Here is a 23,614-nt window from a genome sequence, read left to right as displayed (position 1 = left end):
GTTTCTACATTACAGGTATGCAAATTTATGACAAATTTGAAAAAATCTTTTACAACCTATTTGGAACTCATACAAAAATATATTAAACTTGCAACTTTAGTAAAGGCTACTTTCCATGCTGTTGTACCCTATGTTCTATTCTACTGTACATCAAAACCCTTTGTTTGCTCTTAGACTATAAGCAGAGATTCTATCAATATAATCTTTACCTTCAGAACCACTGAGGTAAACTGATTATCTCTAAAAATATTCTGATGTCTTGGTAACAAAATAAGATCAAATATCTTGTGTGAAGCATACAAAGTTTATCTAATCCTTCAGCAGTCAGCCTTTCCAGCCTCATCCCCACCTACTTTCCTTGAGGCCCCCTAAGTGAACTATCCCCAGAAGTCACCATTAAATATGTGCTTCCACACCTCCTTGCCTTTCTTTATTCTGGTAGAAAAGCATTTCTCTGCTTCACTTGACTGTCAAATTGCTACCATCTTTCATCCTTCAAGGTCCAGCTCGATTCTGTAGGTTTCACTAACTCCTCGGACAGAATTATGTTTTCATCATCATCTCAGGTCCTCACAGTTCTTTAAGCATACTTTTGTAAAGTACACTTTTTTTTTTTTTTTGGCCACGTGCCACGCAGGATATCTTAGTTCCCCAACCAGGGATCAAACCCACGCCCTCTGCAATGGAAGCATGGAGTCTTAACCACTGGACCGCCAGGGAAGTCCCCATTTTACATTATTTATTTTTGTGTCCGGCTCCCCTGCAATACAGAGTTCTTTTAGGACGGGGCCACGTTCTATTCACCAGAGCCTGGCAGGTGTCTGACACATATTAATGCTCAATAAATATTAGTCATACTAAGTACATTTTCTAGTCTCCTATATCACATTAAAAAATCTCTGCACCGAACCATCAGGTAGATTTTCTAACAGACTGCCTAAGTAAATGTATACCCTCAGAGGAATCAGAGGCTGCAGCTGCAGCAAAGAGCCAGCCAGAGTAACTGTGCAGAGGCCACAGCCACCAATTTCAGGAAACCATGTTTACAGCTACAAACTGTTAAGCTGAAGAATATAAAATGGGGCAAATATTTTTAGGCCAGAGATTTTAATTTTGAAAGAAGTGACAGTGTAAGTTCTTCTACATAGCAATATACGTGACATGCTGATTGTATGGTGCATACAGTCTATTACTAACCCTGTTTGTTTTTTTCTCCTTTAATCTAAAAGCAGACAAAATTCAGGGTTTAGGGATTTTGTGCAAAAGAGTATCAAGTTTTAATCCTCTACTTGAGGGTACTTTTAAGTAGCAAAAAAGAATGCTAGAAGAAGATACTTACCACCAGTTCAACACCACCCTCACATTTGCATTCTTATGTTAAAGTGTAATATCATAGCTACTAGTTAATCATTAATCCTGCCACAGGAAAGCACTGCCAATAATTAATCAAATAAATACCAGGTGTTCTTCCTGTCAGGCCTTCAGAATGGTTCTTTAACCCTAAAACCCTAATTTCATCCTATCCTAAACCAAAACTATAATTTACATTTTCTTATGTATCTTCCATAGATAACTTTGCTGCATTCTAAAGAAAATCACTGAAGTGTCTAGACAAACTTGAGGTAATGAGATACTTTGAAGAGAAGCAAGTAACATTGATCTTAGGAAAGAAAAATTTAAAAAGCAAGAAAAGGAGTGGAAAGGACAAAAGTAATTAGGGGGATTCTTGCCCTATTCCTTCCCTGCCTGTCATAAATAATAAGTCTTATTTTTTAATCATTCCCTTTGTGAAATCACAGATAAAGACATGTAAAAAAGCAAATATTTAACTGTTCATAGTATCAATCAAATCCACCTACAGGCTGGTTGATATGAAATCTCGTAGGCATTCTTCTCATTATAGCTGAGTCAAGATCCTGAGGACGATTAGTAGCTCCCATCACTATGACCTAAATATATAAAGAAAACAAAGGTATTAAATATACCAGTAATACTCCTTTCAGGTTGTTATTACTAGAGTTTAGAAGATATAGAAAATTAAGTGGGGTTTAAACTAAATCTTCTATAGGAAATCTGACTGTAATCCAGTATTACTCAAATATTTATAGATATAAATCAGAGTTAATCCTAAATACATCAAATGATAGCAAAGCTGGTAAGCCTGATGCGTTTCGTCAGATTTCTAATAACTAAAATAATACATTATTCAGTTACTGAGGAATCATAAAAATTTTTTTAAAACTATTGTATTTTGCAAAATATGGCTACTCAGTGGCTACATGTTGAATAACTTAAAGCTATTTATGTTACAGCTTGGGAGTATATATGAGGGGACTACTTCAAGTCCTTTAATAATATTAAGGAGAGAATCATTTCCCCTACCAGAATCTGAGGATTCTGGCAACAGTAACAGATATCATCTATTTTTTCCTCTGGATTTCACATCATCATTTCATGGCACTATCAGCACTGCAGGTGACATCTTTTCAGTGCTAATAAAACCTCAAGCAATCCAATTTTAAACAAGGGCAACAGAATAAAAGCAAACATCAAAATGCTGGGTAGAATATTAAAAAAAAAAAAAGAAAAAAAATTGCTGGCGGCCCCGCCAGCCTCTGGGTCTATGCCACTTATTTATAAAGAATGTAGAGACGAAAAATCAACACGAATAAAGACAAAGATATACAAAACTATTTAATTTCTGAACGGCTTCAATATTACCATTATTGTTGATATTTCTGTATAATATATAAGCACACATCTGTTATCCAAAATGAAATTTATTGGTATTCTAAGGAAAACTTTTATTTCAGCCTAAGAGGTCTTAGATTTCTGAAATAATCTGAAATCTAACTCCAGAACAACATGTTGAAAAATACACTAACTCTTATATTCTACTTTTTTTTTTTTTTTAGGCTATGCTGTGCAGCATGTGGGATCTTAGTTCCCAGACCAGGGATCGAACCCGTGCCCCCTGCATTGGGAGTGCAGCATCTTAACCACTGGACTGCCAGGGAAGTTCCTTATATTCTGCTTCTACTCTTTATATTTAACATTACTCAACTGCCAAATTACTTTGAATTAACTGTGAGAGGTTGCCACCTAGAGGGAAAAAATATACATACAAATTTGAGAAATAGTTCCATAATATAATGCAATTTTGTATTTGGGTCAAGTGATCCTAAAGTCAAAATATTAATGCTCTTACCTGTTTTTCTTTACTGACTTTCTACAACTTTATAGAATTAATAAGGAAAATTTCTACCTAATGTAAAACAAAGTCTTTAAAAGTGATCAAATGAATCAATTGTATAAGATAAAGGATGAATATAGTATATTTTGAGATAGAGTATTCATTAAATAATAAAAGAGTTCAAAGTGATATGGAAGCTTGTTGAAGACTGATCATATTATGTTGTAGAGAATCACAAAAAGCACTGTGGTTGAGTCAGCACCTGAAAAAAACTGAAAAAGGGGCTGTACTTTGAGAAACATTCTAGGTAAACAGCCTGAAACAAAACAAAAACCCATTATGAAACATGAAACACTAAAACTTAGGATCAAGGGATCCAGATAAATCTAGCACAACATGCCCTAATGAATTTATTTGGGGTGGTAACAGATATTCACGATGAAAAAGCAAAGCAAGAGTGACTGACATCACTTAAAGAAGTAAATTTTAAGGAGTGATTTTAAGGGGCAAAAAAGATAACCTTTACACATATATTAACTCATTGAGTGCAAATAAGCTGAAATTAAAAATGGGAAGCAACAGTAATTTTTTAGTATTTATGCAGCAAAATTAATGTACCTTTTAGGTATTAGGTAAGACTTCTAAAAATCTTTAAAACAAAATATTAAGATAAATTTTTTACCATTTCACACTTAAAACAATCAGATCTAAATATATGCCTCAAAAGCTGAACTATGTCAATGAATACCCTAAAAATAATGTTAGCTTTTACGTCTCAAGTCTCTCAAGATGAAGAATATATCATTGACTAACTTGGATTTCCAGCAGTAGTGACAGGTTTAATTGGGCCATTCAACTATTTTTGTTTCCTCTGTTGCAAGGAAACAAAGAAAGTAGGCTGGGGTACTGGGCTCCATCCATAGCCACAGAATAGACAATTTTAGAGGAAAGCTAACTGGTTCCTATTAAAGAAGATGTCTAAAACTATTATTCAAATTAGTAACAGCCATTTTACCCCCTCAACACACAAAAAAGTTAAAAGCAACATCTTTATTTTCTTCCTCAAAAGTATGTCATAATAGAACAGTAAATACTATTAGTATAATAAAGAATAATGGTTCTAAAAATTCAATTTGCTGTATCAGAACCACACTGTGGGGCTCTGGAAGAAGTGGCTCAGGAGTATAATCCAAATTATTTTATAATATTATTATCATTATTTCCTTGGTTTTAAAACAATACTCTGATAAGATATAATAGTAAATATCAATATTTCTCTCTTACATGGGCTAACTATTCAATTCTCTGCATACTTTAAATACTATTGCTTAGGAGGATAATTCGTTTTTGGAAACCTGCAAACTAAACTCATTGAATAGATTTCTCAGAAACAATGATTAATATAAATTGTTTCTAGTAATTCACCAGAATTTATCTATGTTGTGCTTTCTTCTCTAATCATCGAACAAACACTAAAGGCAATTTTCCCTCAAAATGAAATTATACTTTCATAACGGTGATGTAGGAATGGGACTTAATTTTCTTCTTGAGAATCAGGTGTCTCAGCACTTTTGATTTATGGTAATGTGGCGGACAAAGGAGATCCTTAAACCCTCTGGCTACAAAACATGTAAAAATAATATAATATTTTTAAAAACTCAAATTAATAAATCTGCAAAAAAGTAAAGGAATTAAGCTGAATCCAGCAACAAAGCCTATACGTGATGGAGATAAGCAAGGGTAGAAGTTGACCACGTACCATATGGACACGTACAGATTTTAAAAAGTGGCGTGCGTGATGAGAGACCAACCTACATAAAGTTGGGACTCATGAAGTACTATGGCCTGAGAAAAGTGGTGAAATATTAGAAAACCTATTTGGCAGAGTCAAGCCTTGGTTCTTGGAAAGATATATAAACACACACACTAAATCTCTGAGATTTCATGGTTCATGGCCAGCTAACATGGATCTTGAACCTGAATTTACCTGTCTTTGGAAAAGAACACAGCAGAGACAAGTACAAAATCCTCTTAGAACAGCAAACCGTCAATGTAGATTCCAAAAATTCACACACAAAGTTCTACCAAATATGATTTTTTCCCATGAAATCACAAAACACACAAGGAAATAACCATCTTAAACTCAAACGCTAGAACAAGATGTACAAATACTTATATGCTAGAATTACTGAAGATGGACTATAAAATTAGTTTTAATACATTGAAAGGAATAAACAAGAAATAAAAAAAAAAATCACATAGCAAATACTTATGTAGCAAATATATACCAGATACTGTTACAGGCACTTTACTCAGATTAAATCCTTAAAATCCTACAACAATTCTGAGGTGGATACAATTCTTCCCTTTTTATAGATATTACCCCCTCTATTCAGACACACGGTGATTATATAATTTTGCCAAAGTTACAAAGCTAACTGATGCCAGGGCTCTGCTTTACTAATCCAACTGGCAAGAGACCATCAAAACTGATCTGGCAGACCTGAAGAAGAATTTCTAGAGCTGAAGGATATAATAACTGAACTAATAAGCTCAATGAAAATGCTACATAGCTGAAGGGATCCAAATGAAGCCAGAATTATCTAATTGGAAGAGGTAAAGAAATTACCCAGAATATAGCACAAAGAGATAGAAAATATGAGAGACGTTAAAAAACATGGAATATAAATAAGGTATGTCCAAATGGCTTTTGATAAAATCACAAGGAAAATGGAAAAGAAAAAATATTTGAAGAAATAATGGTTGAATTTTTTTTTTTTTGGCTGCGCTTGGGTCTTCATTGAGGTGCGCAGGCTTCTCATTGCATTGGCTTCTCTTGTTGCAGAGCATGGACTCTAGGTGCGCAGGCTCAGTAGTTGTGGCGCATGGACCTAGTTGCTCTGTGACATGTGGGATCTTTCTGGACCAGGGCTCAAACCTGTGTACCCTGCATTGGCAGGCAGATACTTAACCACTGCGTCACCAGGGAAGTCCCTCTAACTATGTTTTCTTAAAAGGGGCAAAAACAGATTACAAAATAGAAAATACCTACTGAAGTTAAAACAATGAAAGAACATTATTAACCTTCCCAAAACTTTTCCATGAGAAAAGTTTTTATATACATGAGATATAAAATAGGTGATTCATGGAAGGGGGGGGGAACCCAAACAGAAAAATGGCTCTAGAAGTTCCATTTCCAGCAATATGGCAGAAAACCAAACATGCCAGAAAATTTTTTTAAATTTTCTTTTAAAATACATTATTGATCTGGCAAGAAAGTATGGAATATTCAGAGGTGAAGAACTAGGTGAAAATGGGAAGTCAAAGATGTAAATTGAGCAATATAGCTGGCTTTCTCTCTGGGGGAATACCAAGGGACCTTAATTTTGGTTTTCACAGCCTTTCAGCGGGAAGAGACAAAGCCTAGGACAGAAGACTGTCATGTATAAAATTGGAAAGGTGCATGTGACAGGAAGTGGTTAAGTATATAAGTATCAGCAACTCATGAAAATGAAAGTATAAAATTAAGTTAAATTTAAAAAATATATATATGTAAATAAGTTTGATTACTCAAAGTACGGAGAGGCCTGTACCAACTGGAAGCATCCTTTTGCTACATTAGTCAGAAATTAGCAAGCAAGGGAAATGTATTTAACCGCCTTACTTCCCTGATGTGTGACAACGTACTGTCAAGTTGTGTGGCACTGACAAAACTAAAATACACAGTTGATTCTCTTTCTAGCTTCTTTTAATCATTCCTTAGAACCTTACAGAAAAGGAAATTACAGTTTAGAACATTTGAGAGCTTTCAAGGAAAAACATGCAGCCCCACTTTAACTAAGAAAGGATGGACCTGGGTTGGAAACAAGATGTCAGAGTAAAAGAACTTGCACTCGCCTTCTCTCATGAAAACACCAAAATCACAACTAACTGCTGAACAACTATCAACAAAAAAGACTTGAACCAACCAAAGAAGATATTCTACATCCAAAGACAAAGAAGAAGTCACAAAGAGAGCATAGGAGGGGTGCAATCGTATAATATATAATCAAATCCCATACCTGCTGGGTGGGTGACCCACAAACTAGAAAGTAATTATGTTGCAGAAGTTCTCCCACAGGAGTGAGAGTTCTGAGTCCCACGTCAGGTTGCCCAGACTGGGGGTCTGGCATCAGCAGGAGGAGCCCCCAGAGCATTTGGCTTTGAAGGCCAGTGGGGCTTGATTACAGGAACTCCACGCATGGAGGGCACACTCAAGGTCCTGTGTGTACCAGGACCCAGGGAAAAAGCAGTGACTTCACAGGAGCCTGGAGAAGACCTACGTGCTGGTCTTGGAGGGTCTCCTGGGGAGGCAGGGTGGCGGCTGTGGCTCGCTGTGGGGACAAGGACACTGGTGGCAGAGGTACTAGGGAGTATTCATTGGCATGAGCTCTCCGGAAGTCTGCCATTTTGACATCAAGATGAGGCCCCACTGTAGGATCCAGTGCTGGAACGCCTCAGGCCAAACAACCAACAGGGCTGGAGCACAGCCCCACCCATCAGCAGACAGGCTGCCTAAAGTCTTCCTGAGACCACAGCCGCCTCTAAATGCACCCCGTGACACGGCCCTGCCCACCAGAGGGACACGACCCAGCTCCAATCTCCAGTGGGCAGGCACAAGTCCCTCCCACCAGGAAGCCTGCACAAGTCTCTAGACCAGCCTCATCCAACAGGGGACAGACACCAGAAGCAAGAGGAACTACAACACTGCAGCCTGCGGAATGGAGACCACAAACACAGAAAGTTAAGACAAAATGAGATGGCAGAGAAATATGTTCCAGATGAAGGAACAAGATAAAACCCCAGAAGAACAACTAAGTGAAGTGGAGATAGGCAATCTACCCGAAAAAGAATTCAGAGTAATGATAGTAAAGATGATCCATGATCTCGGGAAAAGAATGGAGGCACAGACTGAAAAGATACAAGAAATGTTTAACAAAGAGCTAGAAGATATAAAGAACAAAGAAACAGAGTTGAAGAATACAATAACCGAAATGAAAAATACACTAGAAAGAATCAACAGCAAAATAACTGAGGCAGAAGAACAGATAACTGACCTGGAAGACAGAATGGTGGAAATCACTGCTGTGAAACACAATAAGGAAAAAAGAATGAAAAGAAAGGAGGACAGCTTAAGAGACCAATGGAACAACATTAAACACACTAACATTCACATTACAGGGGTCCCAGAAGGAGGAAAGAGAGAAAGGGCCTGAGAAAATATTTGAATAGATCATAGCTGAAAAATTCCCTAACGTGGGACAGGAAACAGTCACTCAAGTCCAGGAAGCGCAGAGAGTCCCATGAAGAATAAACCCAAGGAGGAACATGACAAGACACATAGTAATAAAGTTGAAAAAATTAAAGACAGAGAAAATATTAAAAACAACAACAGGAAAAAACAAATAACATACAAGGGAATCCCCATAAGGTAATGAGCTGATTTTTCAGCAAAAACTCTGTAGACCAGAATGGAGTGGAGTGGCGTGATATATTTAAAGTGATGAAAGGAAAAAACCTACAACCAAGAATACTCTACCCAGCAAGACTCTCATTCGATTTGACAGAAAAATCAAAAGCTTTATGGACACTCAAAAGCTAAGAGAATTCAGCATCACCAAACCAGCTTTACAACAAATGCTAAAGGCCACAACTGGAAACAAGAAAATTATGAATGGAAGCTCACTGGTAAAGGCAAACATACAGTAAAGGTAGAAAGTCATCCACATGTGGATATGATATCAAAACCAGCAATTGTGAGGAGAGTACAAAAGCACGATACTGTAAATGCATTTGAACTTGAGACCAGCAACTTAAAACAATCATTCATATATATAGACTGGTATATCAGACCGGTATATCAAAACCTCATGGTAACTGCAAACCAAAAACCGACAATAGATATACATACAAAAAAAGAAAAAGGAATCCAAACACAACACTAAACATAGTCATCAAATCACAAGAGAACAAAAGAGGAAAAGAAAACTGCAAAAACAAATCCAAAACAATTAACCCAATGGCAATAAGAACATTCATATCAATAATTACCTTAAATGAAAACGTATTAAATGCTCCAACCAAAAGACATAGGCTGGCTGAACGGATACAAAACAAAGACCCACATATATACTGTCTACAAGAGACCCACTTCAGATTGAGGGACACATACAGACTAAAAGTGAGAGAATGGAAAAAGATATTCCATGCAAATTGAAATCAAAAGAAAGCTGGAGGGCTTCCCTGGTCGAGCAGTGGTTGAGAGTCTGCCTGCCAATGCAAGGGACACGGGTTCATGCCCCGGTCTGGGAGGATCCCACATGCCACGGAGCGGCTAGGCCCGTGAGCCATGGCCGCTGAGCCTGCGCGTCTGGAGCCTGTGCTCTGCAATGGGAGAGGCCACAACAGTGAGAGGGCCACGTACCGCAAAAAAAAGAAAAAAAAAGAAAAAAAAAGAAAACTGGAGTAGTGATACTCATATCAGACAAAACAGACTTTAAAATAAAGACTGTTACAAGAGACAAGGAAGGACACTGCATAATGATCAAGGGATCAATCCAAGAAAAAGATAGAATAATGGTAAATATATACGCAACCAACATAGGAGAACCTCAATATATATGGCAAATGTTAAAAGCCATGAAAGGAGAGAGTGACAGTAATACAATAACAGTCGGGAACTTTTAACATGCCACTTTACCAATGGACAGATCATCCTAAAATGAAACTAAATAAGGAAGCACAAGCTTTAAATGACACATTAAGCAAGATGGACTTAATTGATATTTATTTATAGGACATTCCATCCAGAAACAACAGAATACACTTTCTTCTCAAGTACTCATGGAACATTCTCAAGGATAGACCATATCTTGGGTCACAAACCAAGCCTTGGTAAATTTAAGAAAAGTGAAATCATATCAAGCATCTTTTCTGACCACAACGCTGTGAGACTAGATATCAATTACAGGAAAAAAAAACTGTAAAAAATACAAACACATGGAGGCTAAACAACATGCTACTAAATAACAAAGGAATCATGAAGAAATCAGAGAGGAAATCAAAAAATACCTAGAAACAACTGACAATGAAACCACGAAGACCCAAAACCTATGGGATGCAGGAAAAGCAGTTCTAAGAGGGAAGTTTATAGCAATACAATCTTACGTCAAGAAACAAGAAAAATCTCATAAACAACCTAACCTTACACCTAAAGCAATTACAGAAAGAAGAACAAAAATACCCCCAAAGTAAGCAGAAGGAAAGAAATCATAAAGATCAGATCAGAAATAAATGAAAATGAAATGAAGGAAACATAGCAAAGATCAATAAAATTAAAAGCTGGTTCTTTGAGAAGATAAACGATAAACCATTAGCCAGACTCATCAAGAAAAAAAGGAAGAAGACTCAAATCAACAGAAGTAGAAATGAAAAAGGAGAAGTAACAACTGACACTGCAGAAACACAAAGGATCATGAGAGATTACTACAAGCAACTGTAGGCCAATAAAATGGACAACCTGGAAGAAATGGACAAATTCTCAAAAAGCACAACCTTCCGATAATGAACCAGGAAGAAATAGAAAATATAAAGAGACCAATCACAAGCACTGAAATTGAAACTGTGATTAAAAATCTTCTAACAAACAACAGCCCACCTATCCTTCTCAAACTCTTCCAAAATATAACAGAGGGAGGAACGCTCTGAAACTCATTCTATGAGGCCACCATCACCCTGATACCAAAACCAGACAAAGATGTCACAAAAAAAGAAAACTACAGGCAAATATATCTGATGAACACAGATGCAAAAATCCTCAACAAAATACTAGCAAACAGAATCCAAAAGCATATTAAAAGGATCATACACCATGATTGAGGTTTATCCCATGAATCCAAGGATTCTTCAATATATGCAAATCAGTCAATGTGATACACCATATTAACGAAGTGAAGGATAAAAACCACATGATCATCTCAGCAGATGCAGAAAAAGCTTTTGATAAAATTCAACACCCATTTATAATAAAGTCTCCAGAAAGTAGGCATAGAGGGAAACTACCTCAACATAATAAAGGCCATATATGACACACTCACAGCCAACATCATTCTCAGTGGTGAAAAACTGAAACCATTTCCTCTAAGATCAGGAACAAGACAAGATTGCCCACTCTCACCACTATTACTCAACATAGTTTGGAAGTCTTAGTCACAGCAATCAGAGAAGAAAAAGAAATAAAAGGAATCCAAATCGGGAAAGAAGTAAAGCTGTCACTGTTTGAAGATGACATGATACTATACATAGAGAATCCTAAAGATGCTACCAGAAAACTACTAGAGCTAATCAATGAATTTGGTGGAGTAGCAGGATACAAAATTAATGTACAGAAATCTCTTGCATTTCTATACACTAATGATGAAAAACCTGAAAGAGAAATTAAGGAAACACTACCACTTATCACTGCAACAAAAAGAATAAAATACCTAGGAATAAACCTACCTAAGGAGACAAAAGACCTGTATGCAGAAAATTATAAGACACTGATGAAAGAAATTAAAGATGATACAAACAGATGGAGAGATGTACCATGTTCTTGGATTGGAAGAATCAATATTGTGAAAATGACTATACTACCCAAATCTATCTACAGATTCAATGTAATCCCTATCAAACCACCACTGGCATTTTCACAGAACTAGAACAAAAAAATTCACAATTTGTATGGAAACACAAAAGACCCCAAATAGCCAAAGCAATTTGAGAAAGAAAAACGGACCTGGAAGAATCAGGCGCCCAGACTTCAGACTATACTACAAAGCTACAGTAATCAAGACAGTATGGTACTGGCACAAAAACAGAAATATAGATCAATGGAACAGGATAGAAAGTCCAGAGATAAACCCACACACATACAGTCACCTTATTTTTGATAAAGGAGGCAAGAATATACAATGGAGAAAAAGTCTCTTCAATAAGTGGTGCTGGGAAAACTGGACAGCTACATGTAAAAGAATGAAATTAGAACACTCCCTAACACCACACACAAAAATAAACTCAAAATGGATTAAAGACCTAAATGTAAGGCCAGACAGTATAAAACTCTTAGAGGAAAACATAGGAAAAACACTCTATGACATAAATCACAGCAAGATCCTTTTTGACCCACCTCCTAGAGAAATGGAAATAAAAACAAAAATAAATGGGACCTAATGAAACTTAAAAGCTTTTCACAGCAAAGGAAACCATAAATGAGACAAAAAGACAACCCTCAGAATGGGAGAAAATATTTGCAAATGAAGCAACTGACAAAGGATTAATCTCCAAAATATACAAACAGCTCATGCAGCTCAATATCAAAAAAACAAACAACCCATCAAAAAATTGGGTGGGGGCTTCCCTGGTGGCGCAGTGGTTGAGAGTCTGCCTGCCGATGAAGGGGACGCGGGTTCGTGCCCCGGTCCGGGAAGATCCCACATGCCGCGGAGCGGCTGGGCCCGTGAGCCATGGCTGCTGAGCCTGCGCGTCCGGAGCGTGTGCTCCGCAAAGGGAGAGGCCACAACAGTGAGAGAGGCCCGCGTACTGCAAAAAAAAAAAAAAAAAAAAAAAAAATTGGGTGGAAGACCTAAATAGACATTTCTCCGAAGAAGACACATGGATGACCAACAAACACATGAAAAGATGTTCAACATCACTAATTATCAGAAAAACGCAAAACTACAATGAGGTATCACCTCACACTGGTCAGAATGGCCATCATCAAAAAATCTACAAACAATAAATGTTGGAGAAGTGTGGAGAAAAGGGAATCCTCACGCACTGTTGGTGGGAATGTAAACTGATACAGCCACCATGGAAAACAGTATGGAGGTTTCTTAAAAAACTAAAAATAGAACTACCATATGACCCAGCCATCCCACTACTGAGCATATACCCAGAGAAAACCATAATTCAAAAAGACACATGCACCCCAATGTTCACAGCAGCACTATTTACAATAGCCAGGACATGGAAGCAACCTACACGTCCATCAACAGAGGACGTGTAAAGAAGATGTGGTACATATATACAATGGAATATTACTCAGCCATAAAAAGGAAAGAAATTGAGTCATTTGTAGAGACGTGGATGGACCTAGAGAGTGTCATACAGAGTGAAGTAAGTCCGAAAGAGAAAAACAAATATCATATATTAACGCATATATGTGGAATCTAGAAAAATGGTATAGATGATCTCATATGCATAGCAGAAATAGAGACACAGACGTAGAGAACAAATGTATGGATATCAATGGGGAAAGGGGGGATGGGAGGAATTGGGAGATTGGGATTGACACTATACACTATGATACTACATATTAAATAGACAACTAATGAGAACATACTGTATAGAACAGAGAACTCCACTTAATGCACTGTGGTGACCTAAATGAGAAGGAAATCTAAAAAAGAGGGGATATATGTATATGTATAGCTGATTCATTTTGCTGTACAGTAGAAACTAACACAACATTGTAAAGCAACTATACTCCAGTAAAAATTAATTATTTAAAAAAAAAAAGCTTAAAGACCCAGATGTAAGACCATATACTATAAAATTCTTAGAGGTAAACTCTTTGATATAAATTGTGCAAGATCTTTTTGGATCTACCTCCTAGAGTAATGAAAATAAAAACAAAAATAAACACATGGGATCTAATTATTAATTTCTAAAATATGACAAACAGCTCATGCAGCTCAACATCAAAAAAACACACAACCCAATCAAAAAATGGGCATAAGACCTAAATAGACATTTCTTCAAAGAAGACATATAGATGGTCAAAAAGCTCATGAAAAGATGCTCAAGATCGCTAATTATTAGAAAAATGCAAATTGAAACTACAATGAGGTATCACTTTACACCAGTCAGAATGGCCATCATTAAAAAGTGTACAAAAAATAAATGCTGGAGAGGGTTTGGAGAAAAGGGAATCTTCCTACACTGTTGGTGGGAATGTAAATTGGTACAGCCACTATGGAGAACAGTATGGAGGTTCCTTTAAAAACTAAAAATAGAGGTACCATAGGATCCAGCAATCCCACTCCTGGGCATGTATCTGGAGAAAACCATAATTCGAAAAGATATATTCACCCCAAAGGTCACAGCAGGACAATTTACAACAGCCAAGACATGGAAGCAACCTAAATGCCCACTGACACATGAATGGACAAAGAAGATGTGGTACATATATACAGTGGAATATTATTCAGACACAAAAAGGAATAAAATAATGCCATTTGCAGCAATATGGATGGTCCTAGAGATTATCATATTAAGTGAAGTAATTCAGACAGAGAATGACAAATATCACATGATATCACTTATATGTGGAATCTAAAAAAATGATACAAATGAACTTACAAAACAGAAACAGATTCACAGACATAGAAAACAAACTTATGGTTACCAAAGGGGAAAGGTGGGAGAGAGGGATAAATGAGGAGTTTGGGATTAACATATACACACGACTATATATTTTTTAAAAGTGACATAAGAACTGAGAGTAGACTATAAGGATTTATGATAAGAGTCAAACGAAGTGTACAGAATACTCATAGCCACTTGTCACTTCCTTTTCCTTGACATTGATGGTTCTAATACCCTGGTTTTCTCTCTTATTCTTGTATTTGTTTTGAGCATTTGGGAAATCTTTTTAACATTTTATTAATTACAAAGCCCTCAAAATGGATGAAGATATACACAAATCATATTCTTTCAGATTTTCATCATTTATTGGTAAGTATAAGCTATGAAAAATAATTCTGTAAATAAGCTTAACAAGCAGCCAAATTTTCTATTAACACCACCACCAAGAATAACACAAATTAAAGCAGATTACTTTCAAATACCTGGCAGCTGTGATCAGTATCCAATCCATCCCAGAGACTCATAAACTGAGCTTTCATCATGGCTGTAGCTTCATGGTCAGAACTTGAACGGTTTCGTAGAAAGGAGTCTAGAAGAAAAAAATCCTTAACCTTACAAATCAGTAATAAATTACTCTTTACATAATTTCAAATCGTTAATTAAAAGCTGAAAATTTTATGAAAGATTACAAAGAAAAGGGTTCGAATATGCCTTTTCATACATTATTCTGATATAACTACTTTGACAAATTATCCAGCAAATTAAAACAATCAATTCACAATCCTCATTTCTTTCCTAAAAATACATTCATACCAACATATATAAAAGAAGTAAAGGATCTAGTGCTGAGAGGCTAAAAAAGGATCATGTAGTGTCTTAGAGCAAAAGTCTGTGTGCTTTGGTCCTAACTTTCCAGGTTCTCTGCATCCTATGTGTTCTTAATTATGGGATCACATCCTTTTTCCTCATACATTTTTCCTGGTAATAAATAAAAATGATACTGGAAAATCTCAAAACACTATTAAGTGGGAAAATATAGGACAGGAAATGGTTTAAAACATACATACTGGCATGCATGTACATATACGTTATACAGGGTAAAAAAACCTTTAATGAAATACACCAAAATGCTAATAACTTTGGTTATCTCTCAGTGATACTGATGGACAATTTTAATTTTCTCTTGAATTCTTTTCTGTCTTCCAAATTATCTATAATGAACATGAAATACTTTTAGAACGGGGAAAATATTTTCCGTCTAGAACGAAAGGACTGAAAGGTGGTATATCCTAAGAATGAAAAAAAGACAATAAAAACAAATCCTGTATTTTCCAGTACAATCCTGTTTCAAATGTTTTGTCTTGTATCCCTTCAAATCACTGGCATTTCTCAATAACTTTCACATTTCAACATTAAAACTAAAACTTGAAGTCTGTCAATCATACATGCAAGTGACATGAAAATGCTTTTTAATGTGCTGGGTCCAAGCTTTAAAAAACAAAAAAATTTTTTACAAAGTAATTACAGCAAAAACACATTACTGTGACATGATAGTTTTGTGATGGCAAACATATATCCTGTATTTTCTTTTACAGTTCTAATCATGTACAATATGTACCATTGTTGTACCATGTATTATACCATGTGTTGTACCATGTACAATAAATGTACCCATTTATTCTGGATGTATAAAATCTAGTCATTTTAAAATTGCTTATTTTTTAAAGATAAATTGTGTAAATTTAGCTGCCTACTTAACTACCATAATTCTGCTATTAATTATTCTTAAATTATCTTCATTTCTAAGAAGTGGTCTGGCAAGATGGCTGCTTAAAATAATATGAAAAACTTAAAATGCTGGATCAAAGTATAAATAACCTAACTATATCAGTAGTTACATTAAATGTAAATGGTCTAGAGTATGCAATTACCTGTTTAAGATATTAGACTGGATTAAAAAAACACAAAACCCAACTGTGTACTGCTTACACGAGACACACTGAATATAAAAGCTCAGAATGCTGAAGACGGTGGAAAAAGACATGTATGTAAACACTGACAAAAAGACTGAATAAGATTTTTTTTAAAGTTAATGCATATCTGATAAATAGTGCTAGAACAATCGGACATCCATATGCAAAAAAACAGACCTCGACACAGACCTTATACATTTCACGAAACTCAAAACAGAACACAGACCTAAATGTAAAACAAAAAGCTATAAAACTTATGAAGATAATACAGGAGAAAATTTAAGGAACCCTGGGTTTGGTGATGAACTTTTACATACAACACCAAAAGCACAATCCATCCAAGAAAAAAATGTGTAAGTCGGAGTTTATTAAAAATAAAATTCCTGCCCTGTGGAAGACATTATTAAGAGAAAAGATAAGCCACAGACTGGAAAAAAATATTTATTGTATAAAAACATATCTGATAAAGGACTTGTATCCAAAATATACGAAGAACTCTTAAAATTCAACAAGAAAACAACCCAGTTAAAAAATGAGCAAAAGGGCTTCCCTGGTGGCGCAGTGGTTGAGAATCTGCCTGTCAATGCAGGGGACATGGGTTCGAGCCCTGGTCTGGGAAGATGCCGCAGAGCAACTAGGCCCGTGAGCCACAACTACTGAGCCTGCGCATCTGGAGCCTGTGCTCCGCAACAAGAGAGGCCACGACAGTGAGAGGCCCGCACACCACGATGCAGAGTGGCCCCCACTCGCCGCAATTAGAGAAAGCCCTCGCACAGAAACGAAGACCCAACACAGCCAAAAATAAATTAATTAAAAAAAAAATCCACCTTCAAAAAAAAAAAAAATGAGCAAAAGATATGAACAGAGACCCCACCAAAGAAGATATACAGATGGCAAATAAGCATATGAAAAAAAAGATGCTCAACAATATACGTCACTGGGGAAGTGCAAATTAAAACGAGACACCACTACACACTTATTAGGATAGCTAAAATCCAAAAAATTGGTAATACCAAGTGCTGGAGAGGAGTGGAGAAACAGGACCTCTCATTTACTGCTGGTAGAACTGCAAAATGGTAGAACTGCTGCTGGAACTTTTAAGTGCAAACAGCCACTCTGAAATACATTTGGTAGTTTCTTACAAAGTTAAACACAGATTTACCATACAATCCAGCAATTGAACTCCTAGGTATTTACCCAGCTGAGTTAGAAACTTTAGTCCACACAAAATCCTGCATATCTCTGTTGTTAGCAGCTTTACTCATAACTGCACAAAACTGGAAGCAACCAAGAGGTCCTTTAATAGATGAATGGATAAACAAACTGTGGTACAACCATATAATGGAATATGATTCAGCAATATAAAGAAATGAGCTACCAAGCCATAAAAAGATGATGGAGGAAACAAATGCATATTGCTAAGTGAAAGAAGCCAGTCTGAGAAAGCTACATGTTACATGATTCCAACTGTATGATATTCTGTAAAAGGCAAAACAATAGAGACAGTGCAGCTAGGAGTTTGGGAGGGAGGAGTTTGAGAGGGATGAACAGGTAGAGCACAGGGGATTTTTAGGGTGGTGAAACTATGCTGCCTGATATTGTAAGGGTATATACATGATACTATGCATTTGTCAAAGACCACAGAACTGTACAACACAGAATGAACCTTAATATAAACTATGGACTTTAGTTATTAATAACATACCAATAATGGTTCATTAATTATAACAAATATATCACATTAACACAAAGTATTGATAATAGGGAAACTGTGTGTGTGTGTGGGGATATGGGAACTCTGTACTTTTTGCTCAAGTCTTCTGTAAACTTAAAACTGTTCTAAAAAATAAAGTTTAGTAATTAAAAAAAAAAGGTTACTGAATATCTGAGATTGCAAGAAGGAAAGAAAAAAAATCCTGGAGATCAGGAAAAGAGAGAACTGAAAAAAAGAATGGTGAGATTTTGAGATGATTATGCCACTGTCTGTGTGTGTTTGTGTACACAACAGGTATGCACGGGTAGCATCAGGAGGTTCTGCTTTGGTGTTAATATCCATGCTGAAGCCGAGATGCCCAAAAGGATGTACACTCACAGAAAGTATAGACAAGAAAAAAATTTCTGCTCACCACTACAGGGAGTTAAGGACGCTTGTCTGTCTTGGCCTGGGCTCTGGAGGGAAATATGTCCCCCCTGAAAAATTAAAAACCAAGATCACAGGGGCTCTCTCTCAGGCCTGAAGTCTAAATTCAAACTGTCATTCAGTTTAGGAACATCGAGAAATTAGAGCCTAAAGCCTCTAGGTGGAAGACAGAAAAACTACTCTGGATTATTTTAGGCAACACAGAATTCTCATATAAAAGCAAGTCCTAAGCAATCTAGAGTTAGAAATGAGACACGGAAACAAATCACTATGAAAGAGAGTTAACAATATAAAGAAGTAAAATTTCAAACAGAACAATCCAAAGAACTATATAAAAATAGTATGTGGGCTTCCTGGTGGAGCAGTGGTTGAGAATCCACCTGCCGATGCAGGGGACACGGGTTCGTGCCCCGGTCCAGGAAGATCCCACATGCCACGGAGCGGCTAGGCCTGTGAGCCATGGCCGCTGAGCCTGCAGGTCCGGAGCCTGTGCTCCACAACGGGAGAGGCCACAACAGTGAGAGGCCCTCGTATCGCAAAAAAAAAAAAAAGTTTAAAAATTTGAAGACATAAAAGGGATTGAAATTTTAACAGAAGAGCAAGTTATAGTGAAAATAGATAAATTTGAAAAATAAACAAACAGAACTTCTAAAATTCAAATATGATTGGCAGAATACAAACCCAACTGTTGCAAGATTGAACACAGCCAAGCAAAGAATCGCTTTTTATTACTTACTCAATGACTGACTGACTTGAGTTTCACCATTGTTTTATGTATCGACAAAAAATTTTAACTACTGCCAATTAAATTATAACATGCTATCCCAATTTCAGGGATGTTAAAATGTAAAAAACTAAAATAAAACTGTATGTTTTAGAACTGACGAAATATGGTAGAGAACTAGATGCTACAACTATTGAAATGACTCAAAATTAAGTAGAGAGTTGAAGAAAAAAAATATATATAATAAAACAGAAGTCTTGCAATATTCAATAGCAACTAGAGAGAAAAGATAGATTAATTACAAAGAAATATTAGGCTATAAGCAGAATTCTCAAAAGCGACAAGAAAGACTGGTAGACAACAAACTTTTGGCTTTAAAATGCTGAAAGAAAGTAATTCTGTATCATTTAACAATAAAAACAGAGTCAACACATTTTCACACAAAGACAACTCACTGTACTCACAATCATTGCTGAAAGAATTTTGACAGACTTCAGTAAGAAGGAAATTAAATCCAGAAAAGGCAGGTGCAAGAAGTAATAGTGAGCAAAATAATTGGTAAAGTGGATCTCTAAACAAGCACTGCCAGTATAAAAATAACAATATGGAAAAGTAAAAAACAAGAGAAACTGTTAACAAAAACATATAAGAGATGAGAGGAATGATTAGTATCCAAGAGTTCTAAAGTCCCTGTATTATTTGGGAAGATGCGAGAAATAATTAGCCTAGACTTTTAAGACAAGTAGCTGTGCTAAATGTATGCTAAAAGAAAAAGAATACAGTTGACCCTTGAAGAAGGTATGAGTTATGGGCGCTGAGCCTTTCCATAGTCCAAAATCCACATATAATTTACAGTTGGCCCTCTATATACACGGTTCCTCCGTAGCTGCAGTTCATGTGGTGATAAGAGTTTTTACTGTTGAGAAAAATCCACGTATAAGTGGACCCATTCAAACCTGTTGTTCAAGGGTCAACTGTACATAACTTCTAAACCTGTGTGAGGGAAAAGGGAATTAAAAAAGTGCAAAAGTCCACTAGATTGGTAAATATCCATAAAAAGCACACAGTTATGTGGTAGAAATAAATCTAAATATATCAGCTATCAAAATGAAAGCAAACCGACCACAGTTCCTGGTTAAAGAGCCTTAGATTAAAAGTTTTAAAAATCCAGCTATATGCTCCTTTGTGCAAAAGTCAAAGCAAAAATCCAAAATAAATGGAATAAATTGATGAGAAAGATACACAAGGCAAACAAATAACCAAAATACTTTATATCTATACCTATCTTTATATATATTTCTATATAGCTTATCATATTACATATAATTATAATAGTAAATTTATTCAAAGCTACAGTTTTAATTACTGTAGCTTTATTATAATATATAAATTATAATAAAAATATAGATGATCCATAAAATAGAGAAAAAGCCCACTAATATAAAAGTCATGACATACAGAGAAAGATGATCTATTTATAAGTTGACTGTCCATATGGCAAGGAATTAAACTAGATTCCTACTTCACGTTATATATTTTAAAAAGGAGAGTATTTATGGAGGTAGTGAAGGGATTTGTAAACCCGACACAAGAAGTATAAGCCATAAAGTAAAAAAACTGATAAATGTAACTACATTTAAATTTAAATCTCCATAAAAGAAACTATCATAAAGTGAAAAGATAAGCCAGTCTAGAAAATATTTGCAATCATAATAAAACATCATCAAAGAATTACTAAAACTGCAAATAACCCCAAAGAAAAACCGGCAATTTACAAGCAAGGAAACCTAAATGGCTAGTCAACATGTTAAAAGATGCATAAATTTACTAGTAAGCAGGGAAACACAAAACAATGATGACATAATTTTTGTTCTTTAAGTTGACAAAAATTAATGATACTGCTTGAAAAGATAAGTTTTGGGGGAGTATGTAGGGAAACAAACTGTATACTGGTGAGAGTGTAAACGGGTATAATCACTTTGAAGAACTGATAATCCTAGTGAGGTTGAAGATGGACACATCACACAACCTAACGGTTCAACTTCTAGGTATCTACCCTGGACAAACATATGCATGAGGAAACATGTACACGAAAGCCCACTGCATACTGTTTAAAAACATAGCATACCTATTTCGTCTATAAAGATGATGGAAGGCTGTAGCTTTATGGCAAGGGAGAAAACAGCGGCAGCCAGTTTCTGAGATTCTCCATACCACTTATCTGTCAGTGTTGAAGGCTGAAGGTTAATAAATCGACAACCTGCTTCTTTGGCTGTAGCCTTGGCAATCAACGTTTTACCACAGCCTGGAGGCCCATAGAGAAGTACACCTGGAAATTAACATGTTATTTTATTATTTCCTTTAAGAGAAAGAGATATTTGCTAGTTTATGGGAAAATCAACATAATATTAATTCTGTCCACATGAAACTTTTTCGCAATATTCACTTCCATTTTTATTAATCTTTTCTTATAGTAGAAAGGAAGGTGCTATATTCTAAGTTTGTGTCAGTGATGACATGTATTGGGGATTACAGCACCCCTGTGCTTCCTTCATGAAATGGTCCGGTTCAGGATATTAAAGACAATCATCTTGACATCCAAACTCACACCTCTTGATCAATGGTTGACAAATAAAATCGTCTAATGCCCTTCCCCTTCACGAGCTAAGAGCCCTATAGCACAATGACAACAGCCCAGAGAAAATGAACAACTTCAAAATAGACTATAGAAAACACTGTTTTGCTATTGCTCAGAGACTTAAGATAATGATCTTTTCTTAAAAAGAAATCACCAGTCACTCCTGTTTTAATTTCCTAGGAATAAAACTATATTATTAACCTAGAGTCTCCACTGACAGCAATTTGCTGCTAAATGCAATTTAAGGTAAGTCTTTTAATATATAAAAGATCTAAACAGACTGAGGTCTTGAGAAATTTGGGGAATCATCACCAACTGTTTTTCATCTAAAATGAGGTAGCATTTTCTAAGTTAATATAATACTAAAATTATGGCCCTGACTACAGATCATTTACAGACAGGGCTGACAAAAATCATCATCTGCAAACTTCTTTAAATATTTTCTTAATCTAGAGCTTCTCGACTTTTCTCATGTAATAGCACTTAAAGAATGACAATATTGGGAACTCCCTGGCGGTCCAGTGGTTAGAACTTGGTGCTTTACTGTTGGGGCCTGGGTTCCATCCCTGGTTGGGGAGTTAAGATCCCACACACCATGACCAAATAAATAAATAAATAAATACAATTGAGGCAGCATGCTGGGGTAAAATGGAGAGAATTTGGAGTTATACAAAATATTTCTATTATGTAATAAAAATAAAAAACAAAATATGAGGGAAGAAAAGTAAGTACTTTATATAAACCTCCCCCCGCCAAACTTACATTTTTTTAAAAATGAGAAACTTGAGCTTGGTTCTATAACCTACCAAATTTTTTTCGTGCCAAACATTTCAAAATAATGTTCAAACTCCTCCTCAAGCACACACAGATATTTCTAGTGGTCTTAATAATTCTTCAAGATTCAACTAACTCATGTTTAATCATTTTAAATTAAACCCTTCTAAAGCTGATTTAAAAATTTTAATCCATAGGCAATGCCAGTATATGTTAATTTTGTCAAGGAGTCCTTGCATTTTTTTAATTACGTTCATTTAGGTACTAAAAGTTCAGTTAAGTCAGTTAAATTTGAACCTTCTACTGATACTTTTAGATGGCTCATGTGAACAATACAGAATATAGTCTAATGCCATCGAATTCAAGTGAAGCTGAAAACATATGGGATAACATATGGAATTATTACATTTATTATTTTGATCATATAATTTAATATGGAATGCAGGTCTACTAGCAAACTTTTAATATGTATTACTTGAATCTCAGGTTTTTAGAACTAATGATGCAAAAGTCTTCATATTTTGTTGACTTTGCAGCTACACCATCACTTCATAAACACATGGAATACTCTCAGACTGTCAGATTTGTTTCAAAGTATTCATTTATCAGTTTGAATATTTTATTCCTAATAGTTTAGTTTTGGTACCTCCTAGTAGGATTAAGTTTTTCTAATTATTTCAGGGATTATAATTAGTATTATTAATTGAGCAGTTATTTACTAATGTCT

At 35.7% G+C, this 23,614-nt stretch overlaps 1 protein-coding gene across 1 annotated transcript in view; it reads right to left on the bottom strand.

Annotated features, from left to right (window-relative positions):
- The window catches only part of ATAD1 (ATPase family AAA domain containing 1), a 55,195-nt gene that overhangs the window by 13,117 nt on the left and 18,464 nt on the right, over nt 1–23,614 (bottom strand). Inside the window, exons 5-7 of the mRNA XM_079900373.1 lie at nt 21,604–21,804; nt 15,121–15,227; nt 1,860–1,949 (exon numbers count right to left, since the gene is read on the bottom strand). Coding sequence (XP_079756499.1) covers nt 1,860–1,949; nt 15,121–15,227; nt 21,604–21,804 — 398 coding nt within the window. The remainder of the gene's footprint in view (nt 1–1,859; nt 1,950–15,120; nt 15,228–21,603; nt 21,805–23,614) is intronic.

Source organism: Stenella coeruleoalba (genome assembly GCF_951394435.1).
Source record: "Stenella coeruleoalba genome assembly, chromosome: 16".
Classification (NCBI taxonomy): Eukaryota; Metazoa; Chordata; class Mammalia; order Artiodactyla; family Delphinidae; genus Stenella; species Stenella coeruleoalba.
The sequence above is the reverse complement of the archived record's forward strand: the minus strand, read 5'-3'. Positions and strand labels throughout refer to the sequence as shown.